The sequence below is a fragment of the Stigmatopora nigra genome, chromosome 3 (genome assembly GCF_051989575.1).
Source record: "Stigmatopora nigra isolate UIUO_SnigA chromosome 3, RoL_Snig_1.1, whole genome shotgun sequence".
Classification (NCBI taxonomy): domain Eukaryota; kingdom Metazoa; phylum Chordata; class Actinopteri; order Syngnathiformes; family Syngnathidae; genus Stigmatopora; species Stigmatopora nigra.
Window position 1 is genome coordinate 9610826 of NC_135510.1, and position 15554 is coordinate 9626379.

The window sequence follows — 15554 nt, forward strand, 5'->3', positions numbered from 1 at the left end:
GGTTCAAGTCCCGGTTGAGACACATTTTCAGTTAGTTGTTTTTGTGTACTTCTTGTCAAGACACTCAAATTATTACAAAGGAAGGTGTAGCCACTTGGTGGTGCAGAGATTTGTTAACCGGACTTTCGTCGGGGAGACCTGTGTTCAAATCCCGGTTGAGTCACTTTTTTCACTTAATTGTTTCCGTGTACTACTCAAATGATTACAAAGGAATGTATAGCTGCTTGGTGGCGCAGATGTTAGTTCACTGGACTCCCGTCTGGGAGACCTGGGTTCGATTCCCGCCGTCGTCATTTGGCTGATCACTACACCATGTAGGTCAGTAAAATAAGAAGTGGAATAAGAAGAAGAAAAAAACGGAAAAATCTTTTTAATTTATATTAAACACTTAGTCATACTTTTCAGTAAAAGGTTAAATTCCGAACTGCCTTCGGCAGTTCGGAAGACAGTTGAAGGACCTGTATGTGCACAAGGCGTTCTCGGGTCGGCCTTCGGCCGACCCTCGACCGCTTGCTTGGTCAGTGAACCGCCGACACCGGGGATCGATCCAACGTCTCTCCGGCCGAAGGCGAGTGTGCAACCCACTACACCAACTCGTGCCCCACTTATACATAGGTGTTGAAACGTTTTATCCAAGGAATTGGGGTGAAACACTTAGTCATTTTTTACACAAAATGCTTCATCCACTACTGAATACTTATACACTTAAACACTTAGGCATTTTAACTTATTCTATTAACTGAGTAATATTGGGAAAGTCTTTGCAGGTACTGGGATTTGAACCAACAACCCCAGATGTGGGAGACTGATGACTTAGCCACTGGGCCACCACCCTGTGAGAGAAGGTAGTAATACTTATACTCTTATCTCATTCATTTACCTGAACAATATTTGGAAAAACCTTTGCAGGCACTGGGATTTGAACCAACAACCCCAGATGTGGGAGACTGATGACTTAGCCACTGGGCCACCACCCTGTGAGAGAAGGTAGTAATACTTAAACTCTTATCTCATTCATTTACCTGAACAATATTTGGAAAATCTTTACAGGCACTGGGATTTGAACCAACAACCCCAGATGTGGGAGACTGATGACTTAGCCACTGGGCCACCACCCTGTGAGAGAAAGTAGTAATACGTATACTCTTATCTCATTCATTTACCTGAATAATATTTGGAAAACACTTAGGCATTTTAACTTATTCTTTTAACTGAATAATATTTGGAAAATGTTTGCAGGCACTGGGATTTGAACCAACAACCCCAGATGTGGGAGACTGATGACTTAGCCACTGGGCCACCACCCTGTGAGAGAAGTTAGTAACACTTATACTCTTATCTCATTTATTTACCTGAACAATATTTGGAAAAACCTTTGCAGGCACTGGGATTTGAACCAACAACCCCAGATGTGGGAGACTGATGACTTAGCCACTGGGCCACCACCCTGTGAGAGAAAGTAGTAATACGTATACTCTTATCTCATTCATTTACCTGAATAATATTTGGAAAACACTTAGGCATTTTAACTTATTCTTTTAACTGAATAATATTTGGAAAATGTTTGCAGGCACTAGGATTTGAACCAACAACCCCAGATGTGGGAGACTGATGACTTAGCCACTGGGCCACCACCCTGTTACAGAAGGTAGTAATACTTATACTCTTATCTCATTCATTTACCTGAACAATATTTGGAAAATCTTTACAGGCACTTGGATTTGAACCCAGGACCACAGAGGTGAGAGACTGATGACTCATCCACTGGGCCACCACCCTGTGAGAGAAAGCAGTAGTACTTGTACTTTTATCTCATTCATTTACCTGAATAATATTGGGAAAAGTTTTGCAAACACTTGGATTTGAACCCAAGACCAAAGAAGTGGGAAACTGATGACTTACCCACTGGGCCACCACTCTCCAAGTTTAGGCACCAGTATTTGTTGTTTTGTCTCTTTTTACTCCCAGACCATACTTAGTGCTTTATTGTACTTTCACCTAAAAAAACCCACATAGTATAGTAAGGTTTTTTTCTTTAGAAAAATGACATAACATGACTCAACATATTTAAACTAATAAAAATAAATGCTAAACAAAACGTGTTAGAAAAGAAGACATTAAGGAAGTCCAGTGCTTAAACAAAATGCCTCTTTAATGTGTAAGTGTCAACAGCAGTACAAAAGATGGAGTGATGTGAGTAGCTCTCTGCAACACAATTTTGTTCTCTTTTACACAAATGGAGGAACTTTTTGAGGTAAATGAGCGCAGTAAACAGGCTGCTAGTCAGCCTCCTGTCATATTGTTACAATGGACTGACACAGAGAAATGCTAGTACACCATCAAATGTCTGAACTGATTCTTGCCGGGATCATTTAGTTCTTTATTTTTACACAGTATGCACATTTCCACCTAAATATATCATTTATGCATTGATTTCTTGGTTTTGACCTTCTGTAAGTAATACTAAAAAAGCCAGGGAGATTGCACACACGCACTCACGCGCATACATTTTTAAATGATTCAACGACATTGACAGTCAAAATAGATTGGACGTCTTTCCCCGTCAAAGTCATCCAATGCGTTAAGTCTGGCACACGTCAATACTGCACATGGAAACCAAAGAGCTGCTGGGTGGACACTAAGAAGCCAAATAAACATAGGAAACAAACATTTTGTTCTTTTAGCAATATCACCTAGCAAATAATCTTTTGTCATGTATAAAGAATGTGAACACAATGATGGCAACATTATTAAGTTGAATTAAAAACTTTACATTGGACTGTACAAGATATTATGATAAACTATTTACATATTCAGACATAAAGTATTTTTTTAAAGCAGCAACAGACACTAAGTAATTTGTTTTCTCTCTAAAACACCCAAACAATACATACTTTCCATTTGCCTACTGTAGGTACCTGCCAGGAGGGAGAAAACGTATATTTATATATTTACGCAGATTGCCAGCCATGAAAAAAACAAACTAAAAAAAATTATAAAAATCAAGGCCCAGTTGATGGAAGAGCCTGACTCAATGTTGCTTGAGAAACAACTAGAAAGCAACAAGTACCTCTTTAGAACAACACCAAATATTATGTTGCCCTTTTGAACAGCAGCTAGCACGTCAGTCCAGCATGTCAGTGAATTGTGCTGATTAAATTAACACACACAACATTCCCACCATATTCCTTGCTCTGAAAAAGAAATAATAATAATTAAAAAAATCAAATTACAGTAAAAAGATTGAACCAGCATATGCGCTTTTTGTCCGTAGCTGTTCATTCAAACCATCTGCATGGAGAATTAAGAGAACATATTGAAAATACAAGAAAGTTGGCAAGGAGAGAACAGCATTTTGCCACTAATAAATATATGCACAATCCCAATTTTTGAAAGAAAGAAAATGGCGTGTTGAAAACAATCACACTTGTTCGCGATATAAATGCATGACTGTTTTTGTTTTAGTGCTGTTTGCTGGTAATATGATTAGAATCAATGTGTTAACATCAAGTGCTTCATGTTGAAATGAATTATTAGTATTTTTAATCTACTGGAAGAGTGATACAGTGCTGCCTAGATTTTTTTTTTTTTTTTTTTTGACGTCCAAACTGTCATTGGCCTGGATTTTTTTTTGTATATTTGCTTTTAGCTTTTGAAATTATTTCTTTTTAAAAAGGTATGAGCCCAGTATGATTGTAGTGAACCCAATTTTCTTTCCATCTATTAGCCATCTTATAGGTAGTGAAAATATTTTTTCAGTACCATGTCTAGGTTTTAGGTTTTCGGAAAAAAAAGGAAATTTTTATGGTTCAACTTAACTCTAAGTCCCATCTCAAGGCATCACTGTAACATATTTCGATTGAAAGATTTGATTATTCCAGGGATGATTATCACAATTCATGATCATTATCCTGCATTTTACCGAGATACATTTTTTTCCCAACGGTGTAATCACATAGGGGATAAGAAATTCAAATAGAATAGCCACAGACACAACTTGTACTTGCCAAAAAATCGTCAAATAAAAATAGTTCCCCCCAGTATATATGTACAATTAAGATCTATAATGACATGGTGAATTTGCACACTTCCAATTCATCAGGATGTTACGTTCTTATTCTGGTTCTGTGATTGTCCTTTTTTTGTGGTTAGTGTGACAATTCTGGTAGCTGGTAATAAATACAACAAGTTAGTAGATTCGTACACAACATCGGTGTTTTCTGGCTAAAGGAAGCCTGCTGTCAAATTTGAAATTCCTCCCCAAAAGTGTTCATTCATCACACGTGTATTTGCATAAATAAATGAAATAAACCTTAAAAACAAACAAAAAAGGACTAAAATCTGGCATCTATGAGAGCAAACCCACTTGAGCCCATCCGGGGACTTTAGATAATTCATGGTGTTTTTTTTTCTTCTTCTTCAAACAGATTCACATTAATCAGAATTGATCAAAAATACAATTTATATCCAGTGCTTTAAACACTTGTGAAACAGCGTCTCTTTTATGAGTTCGTCTTAATGTTTTTTTTCTTTTTCTTTTTTTTTTCTTCCTTGTCTTTTTGCCACGTGAGGAGGGGTCAAGTGTCAGTCCTTTGTAGTTAGCCCCCACTGAATGTGCTAGGCATGGTCATATCGACGATATTTACAATCACATACAAATCAGTCCAACCACCAGCAGACAGGAGGAACACAATAAGTTGTCAGGTTGAGACACTCGGTAAATTGTCTTGTAGCTTAAATTCAGAACAGAAGGACAATAAATAATAATGAAGACACAAGACGGCTGTGTCCTAAGCGGGATGAAGTGACACCAATATGGGGGGATCCAGCGATCGGCCGATGGGATCCAAAAATGAACAGATTCAAGGGCAAGTGGGGAGAATAAATGAAGTCATGCATTAATAATGGTGCATTTCACATGATACCCAGTCGTCAGTCATTTTAATAATCCCCCACAGCTTGATGTACTTGTTCCATCTGCTCGCCAGCGCCCAATGACGGGGCCGTGGCGCTTGCCCCGTGGAGGCCTCACGTCCAGCACTTTGATGGAAGGACGCACACCTTCGCTTCTATTGTTGGCCTCGTGTGTTTTCTCCGGGCCAGATGGTGCCCCCTGTGGACTCGGGTTACTTCGGGCAGGGGTCAGGGCAGGGCGTTGGGAACAGGGGTGGGGGGGAGCCACTTAAACCTTGTGCCCTATAAAGAGGATCTGAGTCGAAAAGGGAGGTTTTGACTGCTCGAGAGCTTCATCTGGCCAAGGAAGTCTCTTGTCAGCGAATGCCAGGGGTGTCCAAACAGTGTAACAGAATACGAAATTCATATATTGATTTTGTTTTTCTAAAATAGAAATTCCAATAGAGTTGCACGGTTTTCAGCAGGAGGAAGGCCCTGACACTTTTTTACTGATCTAGAACTGCCAGCTGACTGTAGCGATGCACCATTTTCGTGAGAGATTTGTTGTTTCAGGAAGAAATCTAGACGTTTTGCATTTTAAAAAAGCACAACACTTGTTCTACTGCAAATTGCTAAAAAATAAGAAAAAAATCGACTTTTTCCCTGTGAATGAAATTTATGTATTCTCATTTGTGTTCTATTGTCTAGCTAGTTTTAATATTATCAAATATAGAGTAGTTATTTTTCACATCTCTGCTAAATTTCAGTTGAAATTGTGAAGAATGTCATTGGCACTTGGATTTTTCCTGTTTCCGAATGTAGCCCCTCTGAAACAAAATATGTTTGGACACCCATGGGGGAGACAATACATCACTCTGGTTGACAACTGTCTTGTGTACTTTAAGAAGGGGACACAATAAGGATAAGTGCACTTGACTCATTTTTTTAGGTTGTCCATTGTACAAATGTCCGCACGTCTTAAGACTGCGCCAGTAATCAAAGCCATAGCATCGACCCAATGACTGTGCTCTGCTTTAAGACTTCTTAGTGTCCGTTTAAGATTTACAATGTTGAAACATAATTAAAAAAAAAAAGTTTAGGAGCTAAGACTTTAAACTTGCCCGCTAAATGGGGCTAAAGCGTTTAAGAGAATGTTGTGTCGCTACACAATTTGAGATTGTAATGCCTCCAAAGCTGCCTTTCGTTGCTCTTCCAATCTGTTGGATTGGCGGCCTGTTGGCCCTGGAGCATTCTGGCCTGATTACAATCACTCAGATTAAAACATTGCTGACTGGGAATGGCTAGTAGAATTAGGAAAGAGCGAGTGGCGACGTGGTATCGCTTTGTCTTGAGTAGATCGGGTTCATGATTACAGGGAGCACTTCTTGATTTGTACAGATAATTCATTCGGATTATTTGTTAAATAATTTTACTTCTCTCTTAACTGGTGTTACTTGTTTGTCACTGAAGCCCTAACTCATGGGTTGAAGGGCATCCATTTTATGGATACTGATGCCTGTTGAAATCATGTGACCTTTTGCACTGGTAATGACGCCATGTTGATTAGACACATTCACAAGCTGTTGGCTGGTACACAATACCTGAGCGAGACACTCACGTCATGTCCCAAAATGGTTCGGAAATAAGGTCAATAACTGTACGTACGATCAAATGTTTGATTCCAAGTCCCGTAGTATGTTCTAGGTCACAGCCGTTTTTTTTTAGGTATCTTTGATCACAATGACATGAGAAAAATGTAGCGCGCACACACATGAAGAAACGCTTAAGACCAAATAGCTTTTTGTTGATTTACGGATGCCACATTCCACCTCGCATCCTCTTTTCTACTTCCTCTTGAATACTGTCAAATCACGGTGGTGCTGTCATAACACTTGTGGACGTCCGTTAGTTGGCGCTGACTGGCTCTTGTGTATCGTTTTCACTACTGTAGTCTGATTTGGGCTCGTCCTCAAAGTCTTCGTACATGTCCATGTCGTCCTCGCCATTGACCGTCTCGCTATTGTTGGCCAGGTTGTTGGCCTCCAACTTCATGTTGAAAGTGCTCTGGATGACGGGGATTGTCGGCTCGGGACTCGCTGAAGCGCTTGAGCACTCTGACGTCATTTGGGGTGACGGCGTCGTCGTTGCCATGGCAATGGCTCCAGGGTAGACCATACTGGCGCTTGTGGTGATGGGAATCTGTGGTGGTTGCCTGGATATAAAAAGGGGACATTATATTTTGTGTAAAAACTCAATAAATTCATGTCTTTTCCTGACTGTGCAGTTTGTATTTTTGGGGGTGTGCACTCCATTTTCATTGCTTGAAATTTTGGAAACTAAAAATGTCTTCAGGTTTGGGTCAATCTTTGGCTCACACTTGCCTAGGATTAAAAAAAATCTTTTTGGGTGAAAATTAGCAGTCTGAAAAATAATTTAATGGGGATACTGACTCATCCTCTGTTACACTCAACTGATGGGCAGGCCACATAAGTGTGATTGACATGAGAACACCTGGAGAAGAGCGCTGCTACACGCCACTCACACTAAATTCAAAGTGCCAGTCGCCCGTGGGCTTCTCTAAGTCTGTACTTACGGCCTCAATCCTATAATAAGCGCTGCACTTCATGCCCCATTTGCAGGCTGCTATTGTCGAAAATAATTAAACCGATGCTATTGATTGACACACGTGTAGTAAGGTTAAGTCAACACGTTCTTGTGGGAAAGGCTGTTAAATCATAAACAGCAATTGTTGCCTTATGAGTCATTCCAGAACTCTGGTGGGTGTTTTCTGTCCACCGTTAATGACATTTTGAGCAAAAGAAGCTCAAAATATTAGTAAGCACACTTGTGTTAATTATTTCCCAACAAGGGGTTTTCCTTTTTTTGATCACTAAATTAGATTATAAAATAAAAATATGAATTACCCGACAGTGAAGAACTGCCTCATTTCTTGCCGCCGTGAGCGCATCATCTGCTTGTATTCTCCAATGCGCAGCTTCTTGCCATCGATGATGCAAGTTCTCTTAGGCCGTGGCTTGTACTTGTAGTTGGGGTACTTCTCTAAGTGCAGTTTACTCAGGCGGGCCTGCTCTTCATAGTACGGTTGTTTGTCCTGGTTGGACATCGACTTCCATCGGGAGCCTGTGCAAAGAAAGAATAAGTTTGCGTTTTACAACAAAGAGAAAAAGAAAATCAAGACATTTCGTAACCAATTGACATTTTGGACTTGTCGAAACCACAAGGTTACATCATTTGGACATCATTTTTATGCCAAGCAACACTAATAACAGTTTTTTTAGTGAGACACACCTGTATGGAACATGAATCACTTTCGCATTATCATTTACATATATATATATATATATATATATATATATTTTTTTTTTTAATAAAAACTAAATATTTGGATAGTTATGCTTCCCATGCAATTTTTTTTAAATCGAGCCACAAAAACATACTGAGACTTTAAAATAAGAAAAACATTTAAATATGGAGAGCAAAGAAGAATAAAATATTTCACAAAAAATAGCAAGAACATTGAATATTTTTACTTTTTGATATTAATAAGTTGCTTGTTCACATCATTCCCTGTCTGGTGTTCTATGAATGAATAATTTAATTGTGTCAAAGACCATTTGACCATGGGGACATTTGTTTTCCAACTGTAGGTTGACTATTGGAATGTATTGTTTCACCACATAGCGCACAGTGTACTGTTTTTAAACCATCCTTATTTGCAGATCAAAAATCATAAAAATGAGTTTACCATTCCACATTGGCTTTATCACTTAAGTGAGAGAAGAGAGACATTCTCTGGTGTCAAACAGTAAGGAACAACAAGCCAATGTGTAGAGTATACTTCATCTATGTACTCTCCATGTACCATTTTGCAGTAACTCAATTGGCTTACCTAAAATCTTGCTTATATTGGAATTATGCATGTCCGGGAAGGCCTGAAGGATCTTGCGCCGCTCGTCTTTGGCCCACACCATAAACGCGTTCATGGGCCTTTTAATGTGCGGTTCGGTGCTGTTCCTCCCTCTTGACTCCCTGAAGACTCTCGCCTCGGCTGATCCAGCACCTCCTGGTGAACAAATGTTACAAAATACTGCTTTGTTAACAGTGCCATTGACTTGAAGATTGGAAAAGGAATATTTGCAATGATACACAAAATCTTAGACTGTGTAAGTGATTAATAGAACAATTGATTCTATTTTGTAGAAACCTAAAATAGTTTGGAAATTCATTTGAATGGTTCTAAGCATTGTTTTTATAGGCATTGTTTTTAGACATTTGCATGTTGGGCCCCATTGTGCTCCATTAGTTTGATGTTTTTGAAAAACAACCAATTAAACACAGAAAGAGTGACTTAGTTGCTGCCTATAACCCCAGATAAGCACATTTTTACCAATTGCGATTATTGATATATTTGCTATTGCAAACTCCTGCACTGGAAGATTTTCTGTTTATAGTTAAAACAACACACAATAATAAACTGATAATAAATGTTATTATAGTAAGTACTACAATGACTATTTAAATTATTTTCCAACCTGGGCTGAAACTTCACTCATCACTTACTTACATTTCAGCTCAGTATCCATAAAATGTGCATGTGTGCCAAAACAAATAAGCTGTCGAGAGCTTGAGGCAGTTTGGGAAAATGAGAGCAAAGCAAGGGAAGTTGAGACTTTTGGAAAAGAAAGTGTTCTTCACACATTAGTGATGAGATGATTGCTTTCTCAATCAGGGCATTCACTCTCAGAGAGAGAGATAGAGCAGAGTTTCCTTCTGTATTAAACTGTACATCAAACTGATAATGATTTCTGTTTGCATGCACATTTGCTTCCTTTTATAAGTAAGATGTGAAAGAATTAAATAAAAGCACGATGAATATTTCAACAAACAAAAACATGTTGATAAACAAGGCTGGGGAAAAAAAATAAGACAAAAAAAGTCTTCCATATGCTACGATACATCTTTAATGATCTCAAGTCTGCAAAAGAAAGCTTGGGATGACTCATACATATTTCATCATCCACATGTGAAGCCTTCTCATTAGACCATTGCAACCAGCAGCCTGGCACACATTACCTGGCCTTTGATTTCTATTATGATTTCAAATGATAAACAAAATCTAATTCTTAATGAGTAACGGGGACGCGCGTTAACATTTGTTCATTCTCGCGCTTTCCCGATAACTCGGAATGCCGCCGCTTTGCTAATGTTTATTTTTACGTTATTCTCACAGTCGAACGGATATTTTAGCTTTTTAACAGTTAAGAAAAATATATTTTGTGATTGACGCAATAGCTTATACTTACTATCTATTTAATGTAACTAAATTGATGTCATTAATGTAATTAAATGTAAAAGGCATATTCTATTTAAATCCACCCAGCAAGTCAAGCCATCTTTTGGCAATATTTTTACTTATTTTATCCTTACAAACGAACCCATTATTTCTCTCATTCTTTCTTTCAGTTCAATGAAACATCATCAAAATCCATTTTTAGTACCGTCAATCCAGTTTTAGGGTGTTGGGGTGCTGGAGCATATCCTAGTAGACTTTTAGCAAAAGGCGGGCTCCAGTCACCATTAGCTCACAGTGCAAATATTTGAGTTGATTTTGACGAGTAATGCCACCAACTGGGTGGAAATTGCCCATTACCATCTAATGTTATTTTTATTTTCAATTTTTCACGACTCGCTCCTGATCCTACTTTGTTGCATTGGATGCTGTACATGCGCCCAAAGATATATACTACACAGGGCCAGTGGTACAAAAATAGCATAGCAGAAAATTCAAGTGTTACGTTTCATCCGTCTTTAGCGTGTCTGGAAGACTGCAGGCGGAAATCATACACTAGTGCCACTGTCAGCGGAGCCCACACTTGGTTAATTTCATTTAGCATGGCCTCACTGTACAGGATGAATTGATTTCACTTTGTTTGCTTTTGACAAGCATGTTTATTGTGCAATGAAATGTGGAGTGGCGGAGGCCTGACAGTATCCATCAACGCGGGCCAATCTGCTGACTGCCGGGGCCAGATGAAGGTATTCATTAGCTCAGGAGCGCAGCGCTCACTCAGACAAGACAGCCAGTGTCTGCGCCCGGGGAGCGCTCGCCGTAATTTACGATGCCTCTCGGCCCATTACTCTATCACTGACACTGATTCAGCAATTTATATACTGGTGTGCATGCAGACGGGCAGAGGTGAGCTGCTTATAGGGAGGGACAAAACAACCGCCTTCCATCAGCTTGTGCCACATCCGTAGTTAACCGGCAAAGCAGCCACGTGATTTGCTCCACTGGAGAGCAGCCACATTGGGCTTTTTTCCTTCTTCATTTTCCATGCATAAACTCTGTTCACTGTCATGCAAATACAGGTGGCTTTTATGGTCAAATAAAGTTGTGCAACAGTCTATTAATAATGCTGTCTGCTGTCCATGTCTTTTGGACACATTACATTTGATGATTAGACTTCCTGGGTTTAAGCTGCTGATTTATCAGCATTTAAAAAATATTTTCTAATGAAATTGCTTTTTAAAATGCAAATTAATTCTTATCCACTCTATATAAATATAAAAAAATGCACATCCCTGTCTAAATGTTATATTTTGCATTCATTTTGTATTCACCAAGATAACACATTTTTAAAACGTGTTTAATATTCGCCCAAAAATAGCCTGACAGATAAATAAGCAAAAACAACTCTTTGTAAGGAAAATAAATTGTATTAAGCTCACTCTTAGTCATTTACACACCATTTACAAATGCAGAAAGATTGTAAAATTGAAGAACGGCTGTTTAAAAACAGGAGCTTCCTGCTTCCATGAACAAGGCACCTCCCATTCAGTCAGGTAATATATGTCTACCAGAGACAACCTACACATTAGTGGCCTGCCTCGTCAAATCCCTTCAATCCCCAATAAGCAATTTGCCGCAATATTGTTTCGATCGTTCCGCTTGAAGGTCATGACACGGCTCCACCGTTTTGCCGATTAGCCGAATACACAGTTTGTCTCCGACTGGCAGGACAGTTGGGAATCAGTTAGGCGGATGTGTGACGGTGTAAATAAACACAGATGTTTTAGCAGTGACAGCCCGGGTAATACTTTAACGTTTTTGTTAGGGGGGGGTGTTACAAAGAGGGAAGTCTGCTTAATAGAATTTATTGTGATTCATGAGGCCCGTGGCTCACGTGCGACAGAGGGATATTACAGTTCCTTTTTTAATTTGTCTCTCCTGTAAACGGTGCAGATGAACACCATGAATTACAGTCAGGGAAAATGGCTTCATGTTTACGAGGAGGTGAAGACGGAGGGTGGGATAAAAAGTGAACAAAATAGCGCCCACGACTACAGGCTGAGACTTGAGCAAGGACTCAGCCAGAAGGTAGCCTCGCTCCGGTCCGCCCTACAACGGCTGCATTTGGGTACACACCCTAGCTGAAAGGAAAAAGGCTGCCTTTGCATTCAGTTGCAGGGCGAGGATAAGACAGAAGCCAACTTCTCTTCAAACGATTGTGCCGGGGAGACAGTGTGGGGATTCGACTGCACTTTAACATGTTGCATGTCGTATAGCTCAGAGGTCTGGCAACCCGGAGGTCCTGACAAATAGAATTGGCTGTTGGGATGGCTGCAAGCCCTCTGACTTGAGGCGTTTATCAGCGACAATGAAGCCTCTCCCTTAGAGCCAGATCATGTTGGATTAATTGTGTGGGAAAATAGGACATGATATTTGGGGTGCGGGTTGCACCAGCAGGAGCTCAAGGCACGCTAATTAAAATGACACAAATTACGACAGAACTAAGCCCTATTTAACATGTCAATTCCCCTCCTTTTATTCTTTTTCCATTTAAAATGTGTGCATGCCTGTGTGAGCACCCTCCCAACACGTGAAAAATCACATGCGCCAATGTGCCTCGACATGTCATTTGTTCTTTTCTCCTCACAGATGCATTGTCTTATTTGCAAGTTTCTAATCTTTGACAACATCCAACTTGGTGATAAAACAATCACTGAGAGTCAATAATCAGTCTTGACATGTGATAAAATGTCTTAACTACAATGGTACTACTCTGACCTATAAATGTCCAACTCCGGTTTGATGATTTAAGGGGACAATAAACTTGACTTGCTTTCATGAGTGATATTCATGGCACAACAAACATGGTGTTTGGGCGGGATTCATGAAAAATCGTGGTTTAGGGGTCGCAGGAGTTCTGCCTGACATCAGTGGTTTACAAATAACATGAGCAATGCGCTTGGAACAAATTAAAATGATAAGTACAACTATATCTGTTTTTGTTTGGGCAGATTGAAATAATTGTTCATTTTTACTTGTTCCGAATACACTGCCACAATGGTTTCCAGACACGATGAACTAAGAATGAATCCTTTCTCTTTGTTTGCCTAGACCAACTGGACCACTTCTGCTGTGAAAAATGATTAGCATGCTCATGCTGACTCAGCTTTCCTGCGCAATAAAACACAAGCCCAAGTCCCACGGCCTCATCGAGTAAAAGAAAAACAATAACAAATGCTTTTCAAACAATTACATTTGGAAGCACTCCAAGATACAGAAAGAAAACACCAATCATCCTCAACAGTAACGCAATCTCATTCTTTTCTTCTTATTCCGTGGTGTTTACAACAATCTTCTCAATCTCGGTTGCCTCTTGAGTCTCAGTACCGGCACGTGCCAGCACGACAATATAGCTTCGGAGGCCTAATGTTTTTATCAGAGTAAGTTTAAGTGTGGCAAGACCACGCATTTGGCTGGCGGCTTTGTCAAACGGAGGGAATCCTCTCCCTTTTCCATTGGTGGGCCGCCACTTTCCAGTCTGTGCCGCTGCTCCGTCCTTTGCAAATATTAACTTAAGCAACTTAAAGCCTTCTGTGAAGCGTTGCGATGACAGAGCCGCGCCTGCACACAGAGACCGCTCAGTGCGGCCGCTCGCTTCTGGAGAGAAACCTGCATCACACTAAGGGGCTTTCACACCCTATGCGATGACTGGGAGGTACACCATGTAATTTTCCTTCTCATGAAAGTCCACTACTGAGGAACAAGTATGCTGTCGATAAATCCCCTCTTCTGTACGTGTTTTGGTGAAACAACGGCGAAAAACTTTCACCCTCTTTTCCCCTCACATCTGGATGACTTTTGGCCAGAAAATAACTTAATCATAGCTTTGTCAATAATTAAAGAGCACACACAACTGGATTTAGCTAGATGCTTGAATATATGGAGAACATCATGCCAAGGAAGGATTGACTCCCTGTAGATCTTTACAAGGGTTTTAAGAGTAAAAATGCTGCGAGTAGAGTTAACACTTTGCGGTTCACATCATAAAATCCTGCCCCCCATCAATCAAGAGCGTGTTTTGCTCTTGCACATTATTCACAATGTAAAAGAGCAAAAGTTGATGGGTGTATTTTGAGTTATCCCCGCTAGCCCGGCTCCCAGCCATCTCTCCCTCTGGGAACGGGACCTCTTGTCTCCTTTGACCCCGGCTTGCTCCCATAATCCATCGCCCAGTGGGAACGCTGACGGGAGGCGTCGGGTGTGAGCCTTTCCCTTGGCCCCGTGAAGGAATTAAAAGGGCAAGTCTGCCCTGGTGTGCTCCTTTTCAGCGCTACCTGACTCCAGCATTGCTCTGGAGAGAGGACCCCCACTGCGAGAGGAAGTATATCTGTCCACGAATAAGTTGTTCAGATGACTTCCTTCTCTTGTGTGCATGTGGGTCAAAATCAGCGGTGTATTTAGATATGAAATTGGACTCATGATGACAATGAGCTCAGTGATCATTGATATCAAATTAAATGATAACAACTGTGTTAGTAGAAGCTGAAAAAGGGGCTGAATCTCCATCAGACTGACTATTCATACTGCATGTTTCCTAAATTGTCCACACGTCACAATATGCTTCCAGGCACAAGGTCTGACAAAAACTTCTTTGTTTTATTCAATTGTGTCAACTTATAGAGTATATTTGGAAATAGATTACCCTTTTAACATAAGAATGAGCTGTCTGTTCTTTTTGGGGAAACAAAATAAACAAATGACATTCTATTAATTAGCAAACAACATCAAAACTATGGAAACAATTAAACCTCTTTAAAAGGCACTACCGTGGAGAAAAAAAAGAGAATGGAATGAAACATTTTCCTATGCTTACTGAGGGTACTTCAGACACACAGAAGTAAAGTTAATCTAATGCATAAAAATCAGAAAATTCCCAGAATCTGATATGCCTAAAGTCACTATCCTACAAAGCATGCCTACAATAGTGCACTAGTTTAATATAACCCCCTTGACACATGCTCAGTTATAATTATAGTAGATGCGGTAGTGAGAGTGGGTGACGCCAACTGCAAGATGTTGGGTTACATTGCACTGAGAAATATCTATCCTTCTTTGCTGAGACACTTTGAGGTATCAGAGGTGAGTCACAACCATTTTCTTCTTTGCTCCAGCTCTCAAATGCCATGGAAACAGCCACAAATATTTATGCCAGACAAACAGTGCTTCTGTGTGCGTACTGCTCTCTCCGGTGAAGAAGGCCGGGCCACAAAGAGAGGTGACGCTTTGTCACTTTGGTGCAAGCAAAATTGACTCTCCTATGCCCGAGACCTCAAACAAGCGCAACAGCAGC

At 40.1% G+C, this 15554-nt stretch overlaps 1 protein-coding gene and 2 long non-coding RNA genes across 11 annotated transcripts in view; 2 read left to right on the forward strand and 1 right to left on the reverse strand.

Annotated features, from left to right (window-relative positions):
* LOC144194817 (uncharacterized) overlaps positions 1-1126 on the forward strand; it is a 67485-nt gene extending 66359 nt beyond the window's left edge. For both annotated transcript variants that reach the window (XR_013325985.1, XR_013325986.1), the window contains 3 exons: positions 768-845; positions 910-987; positions 1051-1126. This is a non-coding gene — a long non-coding RNA (uncharacterized LOC144194817). The remainder of the gene's footprint in view (positions 1-767; positions 846-909; positions 988-1050) is intronic.
* A 253-nt stretch (positions 1127-1379) lies between these two features.
* Positions 1380-3421, forward strand: LOC144194122 (uncharacterized). Its single transcript, XR_013325838.1, has 3 exons — positions 1380-1459; positions 1571-1648; positions 1712-3421. It is a non-coding gene; the product is annotated as an uncharacterized LOC144194122 (long non-coding RNA).
* sox6 (SRY-box transcription factor 6) overlaps positions 2127-15554 on the reverse strand; it is a 116620-nt gene continuing 103192 nt past the window's right edge. For all 8 annotated transcript variants that reach the window (XM_077712963.1, XM_077712970.1, XM_077712968.1 and 5 more), the window contains 3 exons: positions 8804-8977; positions 7818-8034; positions 2127-7105 (listed from right to left, as the gene is read on the reverse strand). In XM_077712963.1, coding sequence (XP_077569089.1) covers positions 6799-7105; positions 7818-8034; positions 8804-8977 — 698 coding nt within the window. In that variant the 3' untranslated portion in view covers positions 2127-6798. The remainder of the gene's footprint in view (positions 7106-7817; positions 8035-8803; positions 8978-15554) is intronic.